The sequence below is a fragment of the Sorex fumeus genome, unplaced genomic scaffold (genome assembly GCF_029834395.1).
Source record: "Sorex fumeus unplaced genomic scaffold, SorFum_2.1 ptg000110l, whole genome shotgun sequence".
NCBI classification, from domain to species: domain Eukaryota; kingdom Metazoa; phylum Chordata; class Mammalia; order Eulipotyphla; family Soricidae; genus Sorex; species Sorex fumeus.
This window is the reverse complement of record NW_026606167.1, coordinates 1791575-1813442: the sequence shown is the minus strand read 5'-3', so window position 1 is coordinate 1813442 and position 21868 is coordinate 1791575. Positions and strand designations below refer to the sequence as shown.

The following is a 21868-nucleotide window of genomic DNA, read 5'->3' as shown; positions in this document are numbered from 1 at the left end:
AGTGCTTCTGCCTCTGCATAGAAATAAAAGCTCCTCTGCTTCTGTGTGCTCCCATCCTCTGTGGCAACGGCACCTTGCACGTGCACAGACGTGCACACAGCACGCGCACACTGCACATGTATGCACAGCAGCACGCACGGAACACCTGATTCCGCCACCACCCATCACATGCACACCGTGCAGTGTCTACATGTGTGCATGTGTACATGTCTGTAAATGCGTGCCTGCATGAGTATCTGTGGCTGTGATGTGGTCCCTCTCCTCAGCTGCCCCCTGGACCATGCTGTTTCCCTCTGTGGTGCAGCCTGGACCCTGAAGTCCAGGGATTTCGCCTTTGGGATTGGTCACTGCAGCCTCTGGCCACTTCATGGGCTTTGTGAGAATGATCTGCTTTAGGCTTGTCCCTATGAAATGTTGCCGGGGAACTTGTGTGGGTTCTAAGTAGTTTTTTTTTTTTTTGCAGGGTAGGGGGCCATGTCCAGCAGGGCTCAGAGGGTATTCTGGGTTCTGTGCTCAGAAGTGAGCCCTGGTGGTGCTGGGGGACCCTATGCAGTGCCAGGGATCAAACTGGGTCGGCTGCGTGGGAGGCAGGTACCTTCCCCCAGAGCAGAATCACACACGGTCCCAGGCCCCCAGAGCCCCTGCTGAGCTGCCCTTGGACCCCCTTGCTGACCGCGGGTGTCTGGCTGTGTGGGGCTGAGTTCTCACAGGCAGGTGTGGCTCAGAGACCCGCCAGGGACCTGTGCCTACTCCACTGCCTTCCCAGCTCACCCCAGGCCAGGTGACGCCAGGGGGAGCAAACAGGAGACACAGGGCCGGCTTGGACGGTGCAGACACCTTTATTCCAGCAGCTGCAGTCCGGCCGTCCCGTCTGCCCCAGGGGACAGGGCACAGGGTGGCCTTGGGCGCAACAAGGCACAGCGGCGAGTTGTGCAGGGGCACAGATCAGGAGCTCTGAGCTCAGGACCTGAGGTCCTCTGTGGTCAATTCTTTGGGTACCAAGCAGCTCACCACACCCCATCCTGCTAGGGAGAGGCTCTCCCAAGCCCCCGCTCCCAGACTGGGTCCAGGGGCACTGCAGGCACACCCATGGCAACACCTCCGGTCCCAGCCAGCTGCCCCTGAGCCATTGGAGAGCTGTGGGTTAGCATGGGGGGGGGGGGAGAGGAGGAAGAGAGGGAAGAGGCGTAAGGAAGGGAGCAGTGGCAGGAGAAAGAGGAAGAGGAGGAAGGAGCAGGAGGGGGAAGAAGGCTCCCGGGTGCGAGGCAGGTGCGCGGAGGCTGAGGGGGTGGGGGGAGCCGGAGCAGCCGAGTCCAGCACAGAGCCTGGTGCGGAGCCAGAAGGCAGCAGGAGAGGAGAGGGAGAGACCCTCAGGGAGGGTCCCGCAGGCCACGGCACCAGGTCAGGCAAGAGTCAGTGCAGAGAGGGGACTGGGGCGGCCTCCCCGAGTTTAATTCTGCAGCTCACACATCCGCGGCCGTGTTGGCGTCTAGCTCTCGCGCCAGTAGCGCAGACGGGAAAACCGATCCTTGATGGCCTCCTCGCTGTCCTGCTCACCCTGGGCCAGGCGGACCACCCGGCTGGCGGAGACGAGGGCCCGGACCCCGTACTTGGTCACGGAGACCAGGCCCGAGGCTTCCGGGCTGGTGGGGCCGGTCAGGACCACACAGGCAGCGTGACGGCCGGGCTCCAGGAGGACGGCTGTGGGGACAGGGCTGTGAGGGCCCAGGCCGGGTGGGCAGAGCCCAGGCCCACGCCCAGACAACTCACCACGGAAGGCGATGATGGGAGCTGAGACGTTGGTCAGCTGCAGCAGGACGTTGGGCAGCATGGGGTGGAACATGTACAGGCCATGCTGGGCCTCCACGGGTTCCTGGGGCGAGGGACAAGGGCATGAGGCTGCTGGCCCGCAGCCTGTGCGTGGTGGGCACTCCTCACAGCCACCACCGAGCTCGGGGCCCTCTGCTAAGTCCCCCTGGTCTTTCCTGTGTCTGCCTTTCTGGCATCTTCCCTGGCCCCAGGGCTCCCACGGGGCTGGCAGTCTGAAGCTGTGTCCTGCATCTAGGTCTTGCCTGACACATGCCATCCCCCGTGCATGCGCCACTGCGCCACCAGTACCGTCTCATTGGTGCCAACAGGCCGGTGGAGGCCCCAGAAGAAGAAGGCGGAGCGGTGGTCTGCAGTCAGCAGGCTGGCCGAGTGCAGGTCTCCCGGCGAGCGGGGGAGCAGATGGCTCCACAGAACAGCTCCGGAACTGAGGTCCAGAAGCAGGATCTGGGGGAGGGGACAATGAGGGGCCAGAGGGCAGGGTTGGAGGGTGGTGTGTGTGTCCTCATCACTGCCCCGCAGCCCTGGCTGTGCACCTGTCTGTCAGTGCTGGTGCCATTCTCGATGACCACAGCCCAGGCATCTGGCTTGTAGTGGCCAAAGACAGGTTTCCTGGAGGAAGAGCAAACGGAGCCTGCTGGGGCTTTGGGGGACAGTGCGTGGCCACCCCTTAGCCGGTGTGGCTGAGGGGTGACCCTGGGCCCTCCAGGGTGAGGCAGCAGCACACAAGCCCCTGGCCACCCCCAGGGCTGCAGGGTGGGCTGGGATATTCCCTGCAGGAAGGCCTTGTACCTCAGGACCTGGCTGGCGTGGAAGATCCACCTGGGTGCCAGCTTCTGTCCGTCCAGCAGCACGCACGCCTCTGAGCCCACGAGTAGCAGGTCCTGGCCCGCTGTTTCGGGGACCTTCACCAGGTAGCGGATGGCCCCGGCGCTGGAAGAGCAAGCAGGCCACCGGTGCCTGTGTGAAGCCTGCAGGGGCCTGCCCAGCTTCCCTCTGCACCCCGTTGGGGCCAGGGGTCCAGAGCCCAACCGTACATGCTCGAGGCCCGGTGCCTGTACCTACCTGCGTAGCTGCAGGCTGTGTGCGCTGGCATTGAGGATGGCCTCCCACTCGGGGTCCCTCCTCAGCGGGCTCTCCCTTCCAATCACCTCCTCGGACAGGGCCTTCATGGAGGAGCCGCACAGGGACCCTCCTGCTCTGATACAGGTTCCCGTCACGGGGGTCTGGGGAGGCGCCCTGCCCCTCCTCTCTCCAGGCTGCCGAGCTCAGTCCCACCTCGCAGACTCACCGCAGGGGAAGAGGACATAGTGGGCATCGGCCCTGGTGACGTGTAGGGGGCCACCACTCATCCTATCCACACTGAGGCTGCCTGGCTGGCCAATCTGCTGTCCGGTGCTGCCCGAGTACATGTAGCCTTTGACCTGTGACAAGTGCGAGTGGAGCCTGGTCAGGCCTTGCTGGGCTCCAGGGCTTCCTGCTTGCTCTGAGGATCCGCCGTTAGGCCCCAGGAGTCGCGAAGCACAGGTGCCATGTTCTGCCACCTGCTCCCACCCCCGTCCCGTCCCAGGGCCCAGCCACGGGCAGGAGCAGTGACTGCTGTCCTCAAGGCACCCACTCTGTGCTGGTCTGCAGGGGTAGGTGGTCGCTCAGTCGCCCCCTGTGCCTGGGGAAGGGCAGTACCTCCGTTCCCTCCTGGGTGAGAACCAGCAAGTCCGGGGAGCCGTCGGCATCAATGTCGGGGACCCGCAGCAGCGCGCTCAGGATGGAGGCGTTCCTGGCTCTGCCTGGGAGGCTAGGGTGGCTCCACAGGGTCCCCCCTAGGGCAGGCACACATCAGCGCACACGGTTCCCATGGAAGGGACAAGCACCACTCCAGGGCCCAGAGCTGTCCTGACCTTCTCCAGGCCCATGTCCAGTCCCTGACAGCGCCTGAACAGTGGGTGGCCAGGCTGACTTCCTAGGAAAGGACTGACTGACACGCTGACTCCAGAGCAGCAAAGAGCCTGGAGTTCGGGTGTGCAACCTCCTCTGCATCTGCATGCATGCACACTCACCCCCACATGCACACCCACATCCATGCGCACACTCACCCCCCATACATGCACACGCACACATGGCCATGCACACTCACCCACACCTATGCATGCACAAACACTCATCCCCACACATGCAAGCACTCACCCCCCACACACACGTACACATTCACCCACACACACGCACACTCACCCCCATACATGGAAGCACTCACATTCACATGCATGTACTCACACTTGCAACTCACACACATGCACACTCACCCACACACCTTCAATTCATCCACACATAGCATGCACATACCTATGGATGCACTTTCATGCACATGCTCACACATGCACACACACATGCACACTCACACCTGCAACTCACACATACACCCACACCCACACCCACATGCTCACACAGCAACTTACCCACACATGTATGTGCTCACACACATATCTTCACATATGCAAACACACACATTTCTATACACATGCTCACACTTAACACAGAAACATACAAACATGTCATACAGACATGCATGTACTTACAAACACCCCACCCCACACAACTCAGACATGCACACACATGCTTACTAATAGACACATACACTCTCCCAGAAACACCCTCACACACTCTGAAACCCTCACAAGCCTGAGAGAGAGGGCCCATGACTCTGCAGTTTAAGGGACCTGAGCACTGGAGCTTGCCAGCAGCTCCTTGGCCAGACACCTTTTCATCCAAACCTTGTTTCAGTTGTTCTGATTTTGGTTCTTGGGCAATACCTGGCAGTTCTCAGGGCTTAATCCTGGCTCTGCACTCAGGGATCACTCCTGGTGGGGCTGGGGGACCCTATGTGGTGCCAGGAATTGAACCTGGTTGACTGCATGCGAGGGCAAGGGCCCTGCCTCTGTATCTCTCCAGCCACTCATCCAAAGGGCAGGGGCCACACCGGGGTGCTCAGGGGACCACCAGCAGAGCTGGGATTCAAACCACTGCTGTCGCAGCTATATTCAAGGCATCTGTCTTCTCTCCGAACTTGACCCTTCTTTTCTTGAGTGGTCCCCATCTGCTTGTGGTCCTCCCTCAGACACAAGCTAAGACTAGTGCCAGGTACACAATCCTTGCCCCTCTGGAAGGCCTGTGGCCAGCCCTGAGGCCCAGGGACGCTTGTCCAACTCCCCGTACTCAAAGCTCCCATACGTCCCTCCCAGTGCTGAGGGGCGTGAGCTTGCCCTACGACTGTAGAAGCTGCCAGCACCCCACAGGTCACCACAGCCATTTGTTTGGGCTCCCCAGCATGTCCAAGGCAGGATGCAGACAGGAGGCAGCAGGACACGCAGAAGCAGTGAGGTAGGCAGCACCCCACCCGGGCTGAATCTCCCTGGGGCCCAGAGCACCGCCTGAGCAGGCAAATGGGTAGAGCCCCACCCGTGAAGGCAGCACTCAAGCAGCCGACCTGTGGCGGAGTCCACGGCCATCAGGGAGCTGGATCTTCCCAGGAGAAAGCAGGCAGGGGCCGCCGCATGGGGTTCTGGAGGGGGGTCGGCGCAGTCCACGAGGGCCTTGTCCTGGGCTGCTGGCCTCTCCCAGAGTATGCTGCCATTGGCTCCTGACAGGGCGGCCACAAAAGTGCAGGGCGAGGCGAAGCCTGGGCAGAGGGTGAGCAGGCGGTGGGCGCTGGCGCTCCCACCCACAGCCTCTGCTGCCCCCGGCCCACCTCACAGGCTCTGGGGCCGTCCTTGGGGTGCAGAGGTCTGCGGCTGCCTCCAACTTAGGAGGGCGATGCCCATGCCTGTCCCCACCACAGACCAGGAAGGTCCTCATCGATCACCTTCCTCCAAGCAGAATCCGCTGGACGCGTTGCTGCTGTTTGTGCTCTTATAAAGAATGAGGATGTCTTGGATTCTGTCCCTGTTCACGTCCTGTATGCCCAGGAAGTCGTAGGTAACTGAGAAACAAAACCACAGGGGGCTCTTCAGTAAGGGATGCCACTGTGAGCAGGCCCCTTGCTGCATTTCCACACCAGTCCTGGCTCAGCCTGCTCAGGTGTCAACGCTCAGACTCCCACTCTCTGAAGTTCTCTCAGCGAGGGGTCAGATGGTGACCTGCCCTCTTTCAGGCCAAGCCCCAGGATAGTGGCACTGCTAGGCATGCCCTGGGACCCATCCCTGGTACCACACCACCTCCTAAGCACCGCCGGCCATGGCCCTGGAGACCCCACTGGATTGCTATGTGGCCCTGCAGGTCACCTGAGCCTGACTGAGGTGGCCTGGGGGGGCCCAATAAGAAGGGCCTGAGCAGTACTCCACCCCGGGGTCCTAGCATTGAGGTGCAGGCCCAGCTGGCCCTGAGCACTGCTTGAGAGCCCCCAAACAAAAACAAACAAGCAAAAAAAAAAAAAGAAAACCTCAGAATAATGGCAGTGGACTCTTACTTCATACACAAAATTAAATTTAAAAAGGGGTCAACATCTTAAAACTACAGGGGCCGGGAGATGGCTCAAAGGCCTGGGACACAGGTTTGGCCTGACATAAAAGCAGAAAGAGAACCTGGATTTTATCAAGCAGTGCACCCAAAGACACTGGGGCCAGGCCCCGAGGCAGTTGCAACACAGCACCTTGCGTATACTCACTCATACACGCACACACACACACAAACACACACTCACACTCTTGCATATATGCTCACACACTCGTGAACATACACACGCTCACATACTCATGCACTCACATTTACACACACACTCGCACACTTGTGTATACACATACATTCACTCATGCACACACACACACATACACACTCACACACACTCGTGCATCACACTCATTCGCTCACACAAAGCAAAGACAAACAGCAAACAATTCACCTCAGGGGAGAATCTGGGAGTCTGGGTAAACAGAACAAGTGGGGTCAGAGAGACAGCTCAGAGGGTTCAGTACAGGCCAGCAAGCATATGTGGGATGTTGGCACCATGTGGCTCACCCAGTGCTACCATGGGTAGCCCCAGTGGCTCTCTGCAAGGGTTATCTGCGCTGGAGAGTAGGGGCCTATGCACCCTGAGGGTGACCAAGCTCATGGTATAGAGAACAGACTGTGGGTACAGAGTGGAGGGGAGAGAAGGGGGCATAAGGCACAAACCCAGCTTAAAAATCAGTGAAAGTAACTGCCTGTTTGAACTTGAATTCCTCCTCATGGGGCTGGAGCGATAGTCCAGCGAGGAGGGTGTTTACCTTTCATGCCGCCGACCCAGGGTTGTTTCCTGAGCCCACCATGAGTGATCCCTGAGCAGAGAGCCAGGCGGAGGCCCTGAGCACCACCGGGTATGGCTCAAAAACAAACACATTGTCCTGGAAAGAGAAATGTCCTAACTACGGAAGGTGACCGGCGCTGATGTGGCGCCCCATGGAACCTGAGGCCTATGTCTGCAACACTGATGAGACGGAATCGTGGATTCAAAAGCAGAGACGAGCCAGGCAGGCAGTCAGAAGCAGGGCACGGGCTGAATCTCAACTCTAAAGCAGAGAGATGATGAAAGTGTGAAGTGAACTGAGAAACAGCAGGAACTGGCTGGCAGGGAGGGCACCGGAACCAGCAGACCAGCATCGAGCTGAGCCTCAGGAAAGCGAGACAAATCAGCAACACCACTCCCTGGGCCTGGTCCCCAACAGCCCTGCTCACTGCACCTCCCGGGGGGAGCCCCCGTGTGTCAAGAGGGGAGACCCGACGCTGCAAAATACAGAGACATTCAACCCAAGTTATTACATGGACAGGCCTCCACCTACATAAGTGAGCCATCACACAGGGAGGGTAATGGCAGGCCTCAGCTTCGGCCCAAAAGGCAGAGGGCACAGGGTCTGGGAGCTGGAGTGTGGCTCGGAGTTCTGACTCAGAATGAAACTTCTGAGAGTGAGGCCTGTGTACGCGCAGGAGCTGGAGGCTGAACTAAGGGCCCCACATGCCAAGGTTGAGCTCCACCTCTGAGCCCCCGCTGGTCTCAGAGGACCCAGGCAGGGACGAGTGCTACCAGCTCCGAGGATGTTTCCCCGCCACACAGCTGACGTGGCACCCCATGGAAACTGAGGCCGATGCATGTTTTGCAACAGTGAGAATGGCACTTTGGGGTGAGTATGATCTTCCAGTTAACAAGAAGCCACACCCTCTCCCAGGAAGCTGGCCGCCAAAGTCAGAGTCGGCCTGTGTGAAAGTCTCCCAGCACCTGGCAAGCCTGGGTCCCAGCAGTCGGTCGGCAGGGGCTGCTCAATTGGGGCCAGCTGGCACTCAGTGACACCACACTGTCCCACTCGAGGGAGCCAGGTATCTGGACACAGTCCTGAGTCAAAAGCACTCTCGCAGGCAGCTTTGGGAAGGTCTGTGTGCTGGGCATGGTCCAGTCCCACCAGCTGTGGCTCAGCCATCTCTGTTTGTTTGTTGGCCATACCTAGGAGGGCTTACTCCTGGCTCTGTACTCAGAGATCATTCATGGCAGGGCTCAGGGGACCATACGTGGTGCCAGGGATAGAACCTGGCACCAAAAGGCGAGTGCCCTCCCCACCATAGTATCGCTCTGAACCTCATTTCTATTTTAATTCAGGACAGTGACCAAGTAGGCGACCAGACTGTGCTGACCCCAGCCTCCATTTGTCAACAGTGGGAGGCCCCTCCACAGCTCACCCACCTTTTTGGGGGGTTACACCCTGGCAGTGCTCATGGAAGCATTTGGTCAGTGCTGGGGATTGAACCTTGGTCTCTTGCATACAAGGTCAGGGCTCAGTTCTTTTAGTACATCTCCCCAACCCAGTGCCCCACTCCTGGGGGGAATTCTGTCATTCCCCCCGAGTCCTAGGAGGGCGGTGGGCACCAGACCCCAGTGCAGCGTGTGCCCCAGGCTCTGGGCACAGGCTCACCTGCTTGGCTGAAGTTGATCCTCCACGTCCCCTGGGACGCAGACCGCTCTGGGCAGGGGACGATGAAGGAGACCACGAAGACTGTGAAGAGGCAGATGAAGAGAGAGAGGAAGAAGACCACCGTGCGGCAGCGGGACAGGTGGGACAGCTGTGGGGTGCCCTTCAGGGGGTCCTCCTTGCCCGCCGGGGTTCCCAGAGTCCCCTGCAACTTCCTGTCTTCTTTTTTCAAGGGGCGGATCTCAGCTTCCAAGTCCTTGTTCTCCATCATCTGTGCACATTCCCAAGGCCACGGGTCCCTGCGGGCAGAGGAGGGGCTGAGGAGGGCAGAGGGCCGCCTGTAGGCAGTACCAAGCCACCCCTCGGCCAGAAAGCGAAAGCAGGGAAGCTTGGGGTCACAGGGTCACTGGGAGGCAGGCAGGTGTGTGGGGCCAGTGGGCAGGAAGTGTTTTCCTGCAGGTCCTGCCTGCTGACGCTGTGTGGGCCCAGCCCAGGTTAAACATTCACTCGCCCTGGGCTCCAGGCACAGAGCCAGAGCGCAGCCAGAAGGGGGCCAGAAGCCCCCGCCGCTCTCCAGGGAGAGCCCAGCTCTGAGCGTCCAGCTGAGGTGGGCCCTAGGCCCAGCCTGGCCTCACTGTGGTGGGTGGGGGAGATAGCGCAGAGGGCTGCTTTTTGGGTCAGACTCTCATTTCCTAACTCTTAAGTGTTTCTGCGTAATTAACAAAAGGAACTTGTGAAGTCCGGGTGATGTACCCACTGGAACAGCTTTTATTTAAAGAAGGCAGGGAGGGGAAAGGGAAGCTGTCACTGAAGGCAGGGGCTTGCCCGTGGCCATGCGGGTGTGATGCCCAGCACCCCCTGGGTGGCCAGGGACCTGAAAGCACAAGGCTTGCACTGTGACACACCTCAGACTCTTGTACCGGACACTGAGCTTCTGGTCTAGCTGGTTGGCTATTGTCAGAAGGGGTTCCCAGGTCTCCCTGGGAGGTGCCCTCCCCCACCAAGTCAAGCCACAGGTCTGGAAGGGCACCCACCTTGGCAGTATCTGGCTGAGTGGCCCCAGTACCATCCGGGGCACTACTGCTAGGGTCCCTAACACCTAACACCACAGTCAAGCGTGCAGCCCCAAGACAAGAAAACCATGACAAAGGGCAGGGGGACACACAGAATTCCTAGAGGACCCAGGAGCAGGAGTGATGGCACAGCGGGCAGAATGCTGGCTTTGAATGTGACCAACCCAGATTTGATCCCTGGCAACCCATATGGTGCCCTGAACCCACCAGGAGTGATCCCTGAGCACAGAGCCAGGAGTGAGCCCTAAGCACCGCCCCGTATGGCTCTCAACAAAACAAAACAAGACTTCCTAGAGGATCCAGCACTTCCAAGCCAGGTCGAGGCCCAAGAGAACCGGAAAGAGGGTTGACTGACCCCAAAACACACAAAAGCTGCTGACAGCTTCATTTCTCTCAACCACCCACATGTCAGCATCACAGGCGCAGAACGGGGCTCGTGAGCACAGCAGAGGATGGCTTTACCTAGAAGCCCAACACCCCCTAGTACAGATATACCCCGAAAACAAGCTGCTTACTACAACTCAGACCCAAAGGCACACAGCCCCAACATCCTGAATGTCAGGAGGAGCAGCAAGCCTCAGGCAGGGCAGTGACCAGTGGGGGAGGGTGGTCTAACAGCGGGAATGCAGGAGCTGCCCTGCATGGTGTTTCACACTGTGTGTATTTTACAATTAAATGTAAAAAAAAAAAAAAAAAACCACCTCTGTGAACCTTCCTCAGCACTGAGACGTGAGTTTTCACATTCTGAAAGTCAGAGAGGGCAAACCTGGTCGTGATGGAACAGTCAGCAGAGCATGGAACACGGGCTCAGAGCAGGCCCTTCTACCCTGGGCCTAGTGGGGGCAAGGGAAGGGTCTGAGCCTCCCAGGAGTGACCCCCCAGGGAAGGAAGTGGACACTCGAAGACAGCAGTGAGAAGCAGCCAGCTGTGCTCTGCACCACAGTGGCACTTGTGTCTCCTTGCCCAGGAGCCCGTGTCCGCCCACCCATGCCCCCCTAGCTCGGGACCTGCCTGAGGCAGGAGTGGCTAAGGTCAGGACCAGAGGGTGGTGCAAAATGGCTTCTTTACTGGTGTTGGGGTTATCTCGGGAGGAGATGTTCAGAGACCGGGGGCTCCACCAGCAATTCTTGGATGGCGGTGCCGGAGGACATGATGCTTTCTGAGTGTGTGACGAATTCCACTGGGGTTGGGCGAGCACCTGAACTAAGCTCTGTGCTCTCTCTCTCCACTTCCTCCTTCACATTGGTTGACTTTTTAGGCCACAGCTGGTGGTGCTCAGGGATTACTTTTGGCTTTGGGCTCAGGATTACTCCTGGGCGTGCCCAGTGAACCATATGGAGGGTCAGGGATCAAGCCCAGGTCCACTTCCCCACTGTCCTCTCTCTAGCTCCCGCCCCTCCCCCTTTATACTTTCAGGCTAGCAATAAATGAGCTTTAATTTTTTTGTTTGTGACATCTGGCAATGCTCAGGGGTTATTTCTGGCTCTGTACTCAAGAATAACCCCTGGTGATACTCAGGGGACAATATGGGATGCCAGGGACTCAAACCCAGTCCAGTCATGTGCCAGGCAAGCGGCCTATCTACTGTACTACTGCTCCGGCTCCTGTTTCAACATTTTTAAATTTTATTTGCTTTTTGGGTCACACCCAGAGGTTGCTCCTGGCTTTGCACTCAGGAATTACTCCCGGTGGTGCTTGGGGGACCATATGGGATGCTGGGGATTGAACCCGGGTCAGCCGTGTGCAAGGCAGATGCCCTACCTGCTGTGCTATCACTCCAGCCCCTCAACAGGTTTTGAAAGTAGAAAAGTTTATTGGAAAGTAGAAGAGAAAGGAAAGTAGGGAGGTACTCAAAATAGGAGTAAGTTCTGTTTCAACTCTTTAAAGGGTACAAATTTAATTGCTTCTTCCTCTGGGTAGGCTGGAGCCATAGCACAGTGGGTAGGGTGTTTGCCTTGCATGCGGCCAACCTGGGTTCGATTCTTCTGCCCCTCTCGGAGAGACCGGCAAGCTACTGTGAGTATCCCGCCTGCATGGCAAAGCCTGGCAAGCTACCTGTGACGTATTCGATAAGCCAAAAACAGTAACAAGTCTCGCAATTGAGATGTTACTGGGTGCACTCGAGCAAATTGATGAACAGGACAGTGCTACAGTGCTACGGTGCTTCCTCTGGGGCTCTAAGGATTGTGAGGAAATTCGGTGCTAACTCCTTGTAGGTCCCCAGATACTCTGTGCTGAAGAGCTTGCTCTGAAGAGCCACATCATCTGATTTTGCAAAAGGAAAGTGAGCCAGCACCATTCTTGCACTGTTGTGTTACTGACAGGTGTTGCGGCAGGCCCCTGTTTGCTGACCTGCTTTCCTCTGGTGGCTGCCTGGGAAAGACATTCCCCTGCCCTGCAGCCCTGTCAGCTGCAGAAGTAGGCAGGCTCCAAATGACTAGGGTCCACAGTGAGGAATCAAGCTGGCTTGATTCCTGGCAGTGCTATGGTAGGGAGGCAGGGAGACAGGGACTCACATTCAGGGTGCCGTCACTTCAACTATCTTCCCAACCCTAAGGATAAAATGTGGATTATGACCTATTCCACCACACACACACACACACACACACACACACACACACACACACAATATGGGGATGCAGCTGCAGTTTAGACTGAGGTGAGGCTCTCTCTGGGTTCACACGTGGGGCCAGAGGGGCGGTACAGAGGGTAAGGTGATTGGCTGCAGGCCCAGGTACAGTCTCTCTCCACACTCCCCGAGCATCACTAGGAGTGATACATGAGCGGTAACCAGGAGTAAGTCCTGAACACCGCTGGGTGTGGACCAAAACCAAACAAAAGTGGCTGGGATAATGGGATTTCAGGCAACCTCAATTTTTTAAATTTTCCCTGCAGCACTCCAGAGGCTCTGCATCAGGACCAATGGCAGTTTAGCAAAAGGTCAAAGTGCAGACCCCTGGGATGGGTGTAAATGTCTGAACTGTTCCCACTTCCTGCTGCGCTCCACTCTGTGGCACTTGTCCCCCTTACAGTGGAGTCCATGAGGCTTGTGTAATCTTTTTTTTTTTTCATCTTCTACAGGGTCAAAAATCATCAGAGATGACTGGAGAAGCAAAACAGGAGTTGGGGCTTCTGGAGACCAGGAGCCAGTTCTGCCGGTTCTTCGTCCATGAGTCCTACTCACAGGATTCCCAGGGAGACCTGAGAGACCCTTCTTCCTGCAGCCCTGGTCGTTCTCATGCCAGGGCCAGCAGGGCAGTGCGTTCTCCCGAGATTTTGGCCTAGAGATGGAACAGGGCATGGTTTTGTGAACATGAAATAAGCACGGCATGCAACTGGCTGAGAGCGTCTGGTCCCTGCCAAGTGGAGCCAAGGGTTTGAAGATGGCACAGTGCTCTGAGGATGCGGACTGGGCTATCACTGCATGTCACACACAGACATACTCCCCTTTCTTACTTCCATTAGTCCACTTCTTCGTGTGGCTGCAAAGACAGCGTATGTGAGGGACCCAGCATGTACTCTTCCATGCTGCCACGCCCCTGTACCTGTTAAGTCGTCCCTGCAGTGCTAAACCAGGGGGGATCAAGTGAGGGCCTCACACACGCTGGGCCCGTGCCTTGTCACTTGAGCTGTATTCCTGACTCTCAAATTTCTTTTTATTTTGGAACCCAAACTTTGTAATATTTCTCCAACCCATTTTTTAAAAGTGAAACAAGGTAGTCTTTATAGAACTAAACTTGCTTAGCAAGATGTGAGAGGAGGGCCAGAGTGACAATACAGTGGGTAAGATGTTTGCCTTGCATGCGGCTGACCCAAGCTCAATTTCCGGCATCCCATATGGTCCCCCAAAGCGCTGCCAGGAATAATGCCTGAGAGCTGAGCCAGGAGTAACCCGAGCATTGCTTGGAGTGGCTCTAAAACCAAAAGCAAAAAGAAAGATGTGAGAGGAGAGGCGCTAGAAAGTATTGCAGGTAGGGCGTTTGCCGTGCACCGGCCAACCGGGCTCCCCAGCACCCCATATGGTCCCGGGAGCACCCCCAGAGTAATTCCTGAGCAGAGAACCAAGAGTAACCCCTAAGCATCACCAGGTGTGGGCCAAAAACCAAAACTAAGACCAAAACAAACAAAAAGATGTGAGAAGCAAGAGGGGAAATTTGAGTGAGAGAGAGAGAGAGAGAGAGAGAGAGAGAGAGAGAGAGAGAGAGAGAACACAGGATTCTGCAGAGTAGAAATAAGCAAAGAAAATTCACAGACAATCAAGTAACATACATGCTCAAGACAAAGTCTCTCCAACCCTAATTACACTTTTTTTTCGGGGGAAAGGGTATTTGGGCCACATCCTGGCTGTGGTCAGGCCTTCCTCCTGGCCCTGTGCTCAGGGAGCACTCATGGTGAGGTTTGGGGGACCATATGTCATGCCAGGGATCAAATCAGGATTGGCAGCAACAAAGCAAGTACTTTAACCTCTATAATAGCTCTGGCCCTTCTAATTACTTTTTAATGGACTTAAACAGCATAAAGGTAAAGGCCCTCCCGTTGATCGTCGATTTGCTCGAGCGGGCCCAGTAACGTCTCCATTGGAGACTTTGTTGTGACTGTGTCTGGCATATCGAATACTCTCGGTAGCTTGCCGGGCTCTCCGAGAGGGGCGGAGGAATCGAACTCGGGTCGGCCATGTTGGCCGCTTGTAAGGCGAACGCCCTACCCGCTGTGCTATCGCTACAGCATAAAAGTTCTAGTAAATATGAAATATCTAGTAAATATGCAGAGGAAATATGGCAGCACAAATGGATGGTCACTGCACAGATATTTTGAAGGTAAGAGATCTCTCCTTTTTTTTCCATTTGATTTTTAAATGGCAAAAATTCAATAAATTTTCCCTTTTAGGAGAAAAGGTCATTGCAGGTACTCTAAAAAGAAGTTCCTGGGGTGAGAGAGGTAGTGTAGCAGCAGCACTAAGATGCTTGCTCCGACAAACAGAAACAAAATAAATCAAATAAAAAGCAAAACCAAACAAGACAAAAACAAAACAAAACAAAACAAGAGAAGTGCCTGAATAGTACAGCGGTAAGGTGCTTGGGAACACTCTGAGTACCTCCAGGTGTGGCCCCCAAAAGAAGAGCAAAAAAAAAAAAAAAAGGAAAATGCAAAATCCCTAAGTTTTTAAAAAATATTCATACACCGTGCATTTGATAAAGAGCTAATTTTCAAGGTATATAAAGAATTCACAAAACTCCACACAAAAGTCAGTGAGGGCCTCCCAATACCATGGACGCACGGGCAGTCACCCCCACAAACCACCTGCAGCACCACCAGGTAAGCTCTACTACTGACCTTGCCTCAGAGACCCACAAATAAATCTCAAAAGAGATCAAAAACTGCAGTTAAGTTCAGACCCGTGCAGAGTTGAACAGAGTAGTAAATCGGAGGGGACGGTGGGTTGGCCTATGCCCACCCGAGCAGAGCCCCCCGCAGCTGCTTGCTTGCACAATCCAAAATTGTGCATAGCCGCCATACCCCCACCGGACTCCACTGTCTCAGGACGAATTTCACTAAGACATAATCTGCTGAAAATTCTGGTATGTAGGTTTTGTGACTGCAATCTCAGGCTTTCTCGGGGTTGGGATGGGCTACCCTCCTCCCACCTCCCTGTCCTTTCAGAAGCCTTGGCAGTCACATCCACACCCCAAAGTTTCCACCCAATTGAAAAGTTACTCCAGCCTTACCACCCTGATAAAAATGCTGAATCTCCTGAACAAACACCATGACCTCTTAGCACCTGTATTGCAAACCATAATGCGCAAAAGGAAAAGGAGAGAGAGAAGGAAAGTGTCCCCCATAGAGGGAGGCTGGGGGATGGTGGTGGAAAGGCGGGGGGAATTGGTGGTGGGAAATGTGAACTGGTGGAGGGATGGGTGCTGGATCATTATATGACTGAAACCCAATTATGAACAGCTTTGTAATGTTCTAGGGCTGGAGCGATAGCACAGCGGTAGGGCGTTTGCCTTGCACGCAGCCAACACGGCCGACCCGAGTTCGATCCTTCCGCCCCTCTCGGAGAGTCCGGCAAGCTACCGAGAGTATCTCGCCCGCACGGCAGAGCCTGGCAAGCTCCCCGTGACGTATTCGATATGCCAGACACAGTAACAACAAAGTCTCCAACGGAGACGTTACTGGGTCCGCTCGAGCAAATCTCACGGATAGTCAATTAAAAAATTTTTTTAAAAAAGAACCACTTACTGGAAAAAAATAGTCGGTGAGGGGGAGAAGAACTAAACATACAGAAAAAGGAAATGGCCTATCAAGAAAGGCCAGCAAGAAGTGCTGGGGAGAATGCAGAGCAAAGGGCCCTCACTCATGGTGGAGCTTAAAAGGATCAGCCTCTAAGGAAAAGTGTGTTCTGTCTTGAAAACTTAAAAATAGACTTATCATGTGATTCAGCAATGCCTCTCCTAGGGATCAGTCCAAATGAAAGTGACACTAATTTTGAGAAGATAAGCACATCTATGTTCCTTGCAGCAATATTCACACCAGCCAAATCTGGAAAGAACTCCAAGTGGCCAAGCCAGAGGATGAAGTTGTGGGGGGCGGGAGAGGTGGAATGACAGAGGTGACAAAAGGACAGTGGTGGAGGGTCAGGGCAGGCGGGTGGAGGTGAAGGTGCAGTAATTTTGCTCATCAAAAACATTGGAGTTATCAGGTGTGTGTATCAGGTGTGTTACCTGAATGACCAAAAAAAAAACCCAGCTGTGGACTACGGCCAGATGTAATATTACTCAGCTACCAGAGACATGAAACCTTGCTGTTATTTCATCTTCTAGTATGGAGAGAGAACTACAGGGGCTGCTCTAAAAATAAATCCGAAGAAGGGCCAAAGAAATACACTTGCCTGCAGTCAATCCAGGCTGGGTCCCGGCACATGTGGTCCCCTGAGCCCTTCCAGGAGTGATCCCTGAATGAAAAGCCAGGAGGAAGCCCTCAGCACTGCTGGGTGTGGCCCCCCCAACCAAACTAAATATAAAAATAAGAATGAGAGAGAAACTATATAAGATGGAAGAAGGTGCTTCTTGCCATCTATTGTTTTCTTCCAATTACCTTTGCCCTCTGGGCTTGTACTATGACTCATGTGGTGAGGGAGAGAATTTCAAGCTTTCCTACCTGCTGCTCTTGCCCAGTATGGGACCAAGGGTGCTCGCCTCGAGCACCACTGACCTGGCCCTTCACCTCCTCTCACTTGGCTTTCAGAGGAATCCTCAGACCCTTGCTGTGGCTGAAAGAAAAGCTACTTAAGGGCAGGATATCTGCACTGTGCCTGGAGCCAAGTGGTTTAAGAATGTCTTTTATGGGGCAGAGAGATAATACAGCGGGTAAGGCGCGTGCCTTGCACACAGTCGACCTGGGTTCGAGCCCTGGCATCACACTTGATTCCCCAAGCTCTGCCAGCAGTGATCCCTGAGCACAGAATCAGGAGTAGGCCCTGGTCACAGCTGGGGGTGACTCCAAACAAACAAATCTTTTATGGGCCCGAGAGATAGCTTGCCTAGCATGTGTCAGGCCCTGGGTGTGATTCCCCCCCCACACACTCACACCACACACACACACACACACACACGGAGTCTTTGTATTAGGAGGCCTGAATTATAGCCAAGCGCTTCAAGGGCAAAGGGAGACACCCACAACTGCCACAGGGCAGCACTGGCCTTTTCTGTTGAGCAAAGCAGAAGCTGGACAATGACAGCTATAGTGTTTTGGTTGTTTACAGTTGGACAACTACGTCCACTTTTCACCAAAAGGACAGGCACTTAATCAGTGTTCAAATGAGAAGAAATGTTCACCAAGATCCAGGATAAAGATTAAGTTCTATCTCTGAGTCTCTGCTGGGGCTACTCATAACCCTCTCAGTGCCTTTCCCCAACCTGCACATAAACATCAATTTTTTCCCCTCTCTTTTTGGCCACACCAGCAATGCTCAGGGATTACTCCTGGCGGTGCTCCGGGGACCATACGGGATGCTGGGGAATAAAACCTGGATAGGCTGCATGCAAGGCAAACACCCTGCCCGCTGTACTCTCTTCTCTCCAAACTCCCCTCCTGGAGGAATGAAGATCAAGAAAAACAACCGTCTGCATTTCAGAAAATAACATAGAAAAAGATTTGCAGGTTTGCTCAGAAAATAAGACACCTTTCCCTGATTGTAGGGGGAAATTTTACCTCCTTTACAGCCACAAATCTGTGTGACTTCTTGTCTTTCCAAGAAGTGGAGGTGGATTAGGAAAGCAAATGGTTCTTTTTGGGGGAGGGATAGGAGTTCTAAGTGGTGTTGGGGGCTTCCACGGATCAGGGCCCTCAAAGCTGCACCCACCAATGCCAAGGGATCAAACCAGAGTTAGGTGTTATCTAAGCAAGTGCCTCAATCCCTGCATCATTTCTGACCTCAGAAAACACGCTCGAGAAAATAAATTAGTACTTGATGACCTTGAGACAAGTTGGCCTTAACTTCAATTTTTTGGGGAGCCATTCAGCAGTACTGAGGGCCACCCGGTTTCAGCAGAGGGTGCTCCAGAGACCAGGTGGTGCCAAGGACTGACTAAACATAGGGCCCGCTCATGTCAGCCATGTGCTGCCGCTTGCCGAGTCCCCTTATCCTTTTGAAGTACAAAAGACAGGGCCACACTGACAGGTCTTAGGGCTGAAGGAATCTGCACTCTCTTTGCAGGAGTACTGGGTTTGCATTCTGGCACTGCTGGTCCCCTGAACAACACTGGGTGTGGCCCTGAAAGAAAACAACACAAAAGGGAAATACCAGCTAACAAAGAGAATGTGGCAGAACTAGTAGAACACGCCCCAGTCATAAAGGCATTGTGGCTTTCACAAGGACTGGCCCTAAAGCCAGGGCCACCCAGCAGAACAGAACCCCTGCCCCGGCCTGCTGACCAGTTACGACGGCCTCCAATTGCCCTAGTCACACGTCCAGCCCCTGCCAGTGTTTTGATGGTGACCCCATCTGAGCCCCTGAACCCAAATCTCGCTGTGCCACTCAAGTTCCTGACCCAAATACCGGCAAGCTCCATTAAGCTCTGGGCTGATGGACACAAACAGATGGTTGCGGAATCTGCAAAGAGCAGCTCTATTGGGCAGCAGACAGGGGTAGCTGAGCAGGGACTGAATCAGAAACATCAAATGGGGCTTGCTCCCAGGAGCCTGGCGTGGCTGGTCCTGGGCTCTGCTCTACCCTGTTAGAACCAGCAGCACCCCTCCCCACCCCCCCCCAGTTCCCAGGGCGCTCCAGCTCTGAATGGGGGGCTGAGAGCAGCAGGTGACCAGGTCCCTTCCCTGCTCTGTTCTTGATCAGTAGTGCCAGGGATGTGGGGAAGCGGGGGCAGTAGGCCCCGCTAACACAGCAGAGCCGTTTCTCTGGGGGAGGAGTAGGTGTCTCGGTTTTAGACCCTCCTGCACCTGGCAGGTGTCCTGGTCCAGTCCGCTGGCCGCTTCTGGCACACTCGGGGCAGTGTGGACCCGGTGGGCACTCCAGGCCGCTGAAAGCACAGCACCGACCACGAGCAGGCCCATCAGCTAACGGCCTGGCAGCGCCCCTTCCCTCCCGACCGGCCTGGGCTCAGTCAAGGTCAGAGACCCGGGTCCGGCCGGCGTGCGGCGACAGGAGGCCCTTGAAGCGGCTGCCGGGACAGGCTGTCGCGGGTCACCTCCCCGGCGCTGGGGCACCTGGCGGCGGGCGCGACGGGAACCTGCCTGGGGCTCGGGAGGGGCCGCAGGGGGCAGGGCCCGCGCCAAGGCTCCGGGCAGGACGAGGGTGCGCAGTCGGAGGGGTCCGGGGTGCGGACGAGCCGGGCTCGGGCCGGCGGGCCGGTTCAGCGCCGAGGGCCGCGGCAGCCCGCGTGCACGCGCAGGGAGGACGGGGCGCGCTCACTCACCTGCCGCCGCCCGCGCCGCGCCGCCGCCCGCGCCTGATGTCACTTCCGGCTCCGGGCGGGGCGGAAGCGCGCCGCCGGCCCCGCCCCGCGGTTGCTAGGCGACGCGGTGGGCCCGCGGCCGGGCGTCCTGTGCGGCCCCGGCTCCCGATCTGGTTGGTCCTGGGCCAGCGGCCGCGTGGTGCACAGTTCTGGACTGGGGGCTGAGGTCTTGCCTCGGTGATGCGGCGTGCGGGACCTGAAAATTCAGGGTGACTTTTTTTTTTGGCTTTTTGGGTCACACCTGGCTCTGCACTCAGGAATTACCCCTGGCGGTGCTCAGGGGACCATATGGGATGCTGGGAATCGAACCCGGGTTGGCCGCGTGCAAGGCAAACGCCCTACCCGCTGTGCTATTGCTCCAGCCCCAAGGGTGACTTTTGATCGACAGAAGTTTATATTTTGGGGATGTATGCAATTTGGGCCACACCCGGCGGTACTTAGGGGTCACCCTCCCCGGCGGGGCTTGGACGACCCTGTGCGGTGCAGTAGATCGAAACCGGTTCCGGTTCGGGTGCGTGCAGCGAAAAACGTCCTCCCCGCCGTGTCTCCGCCCCTTGTAAAACACGCATGTATTTGAAAACCGTGAAAACGTTTGAAAACCGTGCTTCGCTAACCCTTTGGTTGGGGTTATCGTGGGGGGAGGGGTCATTTCCCTTTGGAACGACTAGAGTCCTTCTAGTCCTTGGGTTTCTCCTGCAGGGCAAGGGATTGCCCCGCTGTACTCTCTCTTACCCTCTCTCCAGCCCCCGACTCTTCACTGTTGATTGATCCTCTGACATAAACATGAGACAGAATTGTATTCCCACTGATAGCCACAGTAATCAGTCCCCATGCTTTGTGCTCTTTTGTCGTGATTTGTCACTCCCTCCATTAAGAGGCGGAGGCTTGGGGCTGGAGCAATAGCGCTGCGGGAAGGGCGTTTGCCTTGCACACGGCCGACCCGGGTTCGATTCCCAGCATCTCATATGGTCCTCCAAGCACCGCCAGGAGTGATTCCTGAGTGCAGAGCCAGGAGTAACCCCTGAGCATCGGCTGGTTGTGACCCAAAAAGCAAAAAAGAAAAAAGCAAAAAAAAAAAAAAGAAGAGGCAGAGGCTTGTTTCTTTCTCTTGAGTTACTTAGGAGTTTATGCATAACCAGACCTCAGGGTACTTTATGAAGCCAATGACTCTATAGACTTCCTGGAACCCCGCCCACTGGGATCATGACTCTCTTGGCTGCCCTTTAGAGTTCCTGAGATGGACAGTGCTGTGACAGAGCACAATCTACAGGCCAGGTCAGGGTTCTTTGTTATTTGGTCATGGGGTACTCCCTGGGGCCAAAAGTATGAACTGAGAGACAGAACTGGTACGAAAGAATGTAATAATGGGAGTTTAATATATTTTTCATGACATTTATTCTTTAGTGCCTCTTGGGCCTGATGCACTACTTCTGCTACCCTATGAACTCTAGACTGGGAAAACCAACCTTTGACTTGTTGGTACTAACAATAACTGGTTTAAGAGGACAATCTGCTTTCTTTCTTTTTGGGGGGGAGGAGGGCTTTTTGGGTCACATCCGGCGATGCACAGGGGTTACTCCTGACTCTACACTCAGGAATTACTACTGGTGGTGCTCAGGGGACCATATGGGATGCTGGGAATCGAACCTGGGTTGGCCGCATGCAAGGCAAATGCCCTACCCGCTGGGCTATCGCTCCAGCCCAACAATCTGCTTTCAAGTAACTTGTTTACCTATGATCTGGCCCTTTGGTTACAAGTCTCCAGGACAGTCCCCAGTGCTCTTACCTCTTGATATTCATACCCATGTGTAATCTGCTCCAAAATTGTGGACAAGCAGTCAGAGATAGTACATGAGCTAAGGGCCTTTGATTTAACTCCTCAAGCAGCTGACCTTGGCACCACATATGGCTCCCAAGCACCACCATGAGAGATTCCTGAGCACAGAGCCAGTCACTCTCACTGTCACTGTCCTCCCGTTGTTCATCGATTTGCTCGAGCGGGCCCAGTAACGTCTCCATTGTGACAATTGTTACTGTGTTTGGCATATCGAATACATCACGGGGAGCTTGC

The 21868-nt window shown here is 55.4% G+C and overlaps 1 protein-coding gene across 1 annotated transcript; it reads right to left on the bottom strand.

The window, feature by feature from the left end:
* Positions 1-864: 864 nt before the first annotated feature.
* FAM234A (family with sequence similarity 234 member A) lies at positions 865-19802 on the bottom strand. The gene is made up of 12 exons (XM_056135172.1): positions 19759-19802; positions 8757-9052; positions 5684-5800; positions 5309-5500; positions 3511-3647; positions 3119-3251; positions 2893-3022; positions 2620-2760; positions 2364-2439; positions 2119-2274; positions 1771-1873; positions 865-1701 (listed from the first exon to the last, which is right to left on the bottom strand). Exons 2-12 carry the CDS (start codon positions 9022-9024, stop codon positions 1490-1492), a joined length of 1665 nt encoding a protein of 554 aa, XP_055991147.1. The 5' UTR covers positions 9025-9052; positions 19759-19802; the 3' UTR covers positions 865-1489.
* Between the last annotated feature and the right edge of the window lie 2066 nt (positions 19803-21868).

Excerpts from the sequence above, each read along its gene's own strand:
- FAM234A (XM_056135172.1), bottom strand. The coding sequence starts at position 9,024 with ATGATGGAGAACAAGGACTTGGAAGCTGAGATCCGCCCCTTGAAAAAA. Across the intron at positions 5,801-8,756 it reads GATCAACTTCAGCCAAGCAG|TTACCTACGACTTCCTGGGC; the intron begins GTGAGCCTGTGC and ends TTTGTTTCTCAG. Across the intron at positions 1,874-2,118 it reads CTGTTGGCACCAATGAGACG|GAACCCGTGGAGGCCCAGCA; the intron begins GTACTGGTGGCG and ends CCCTCGCCCCAG.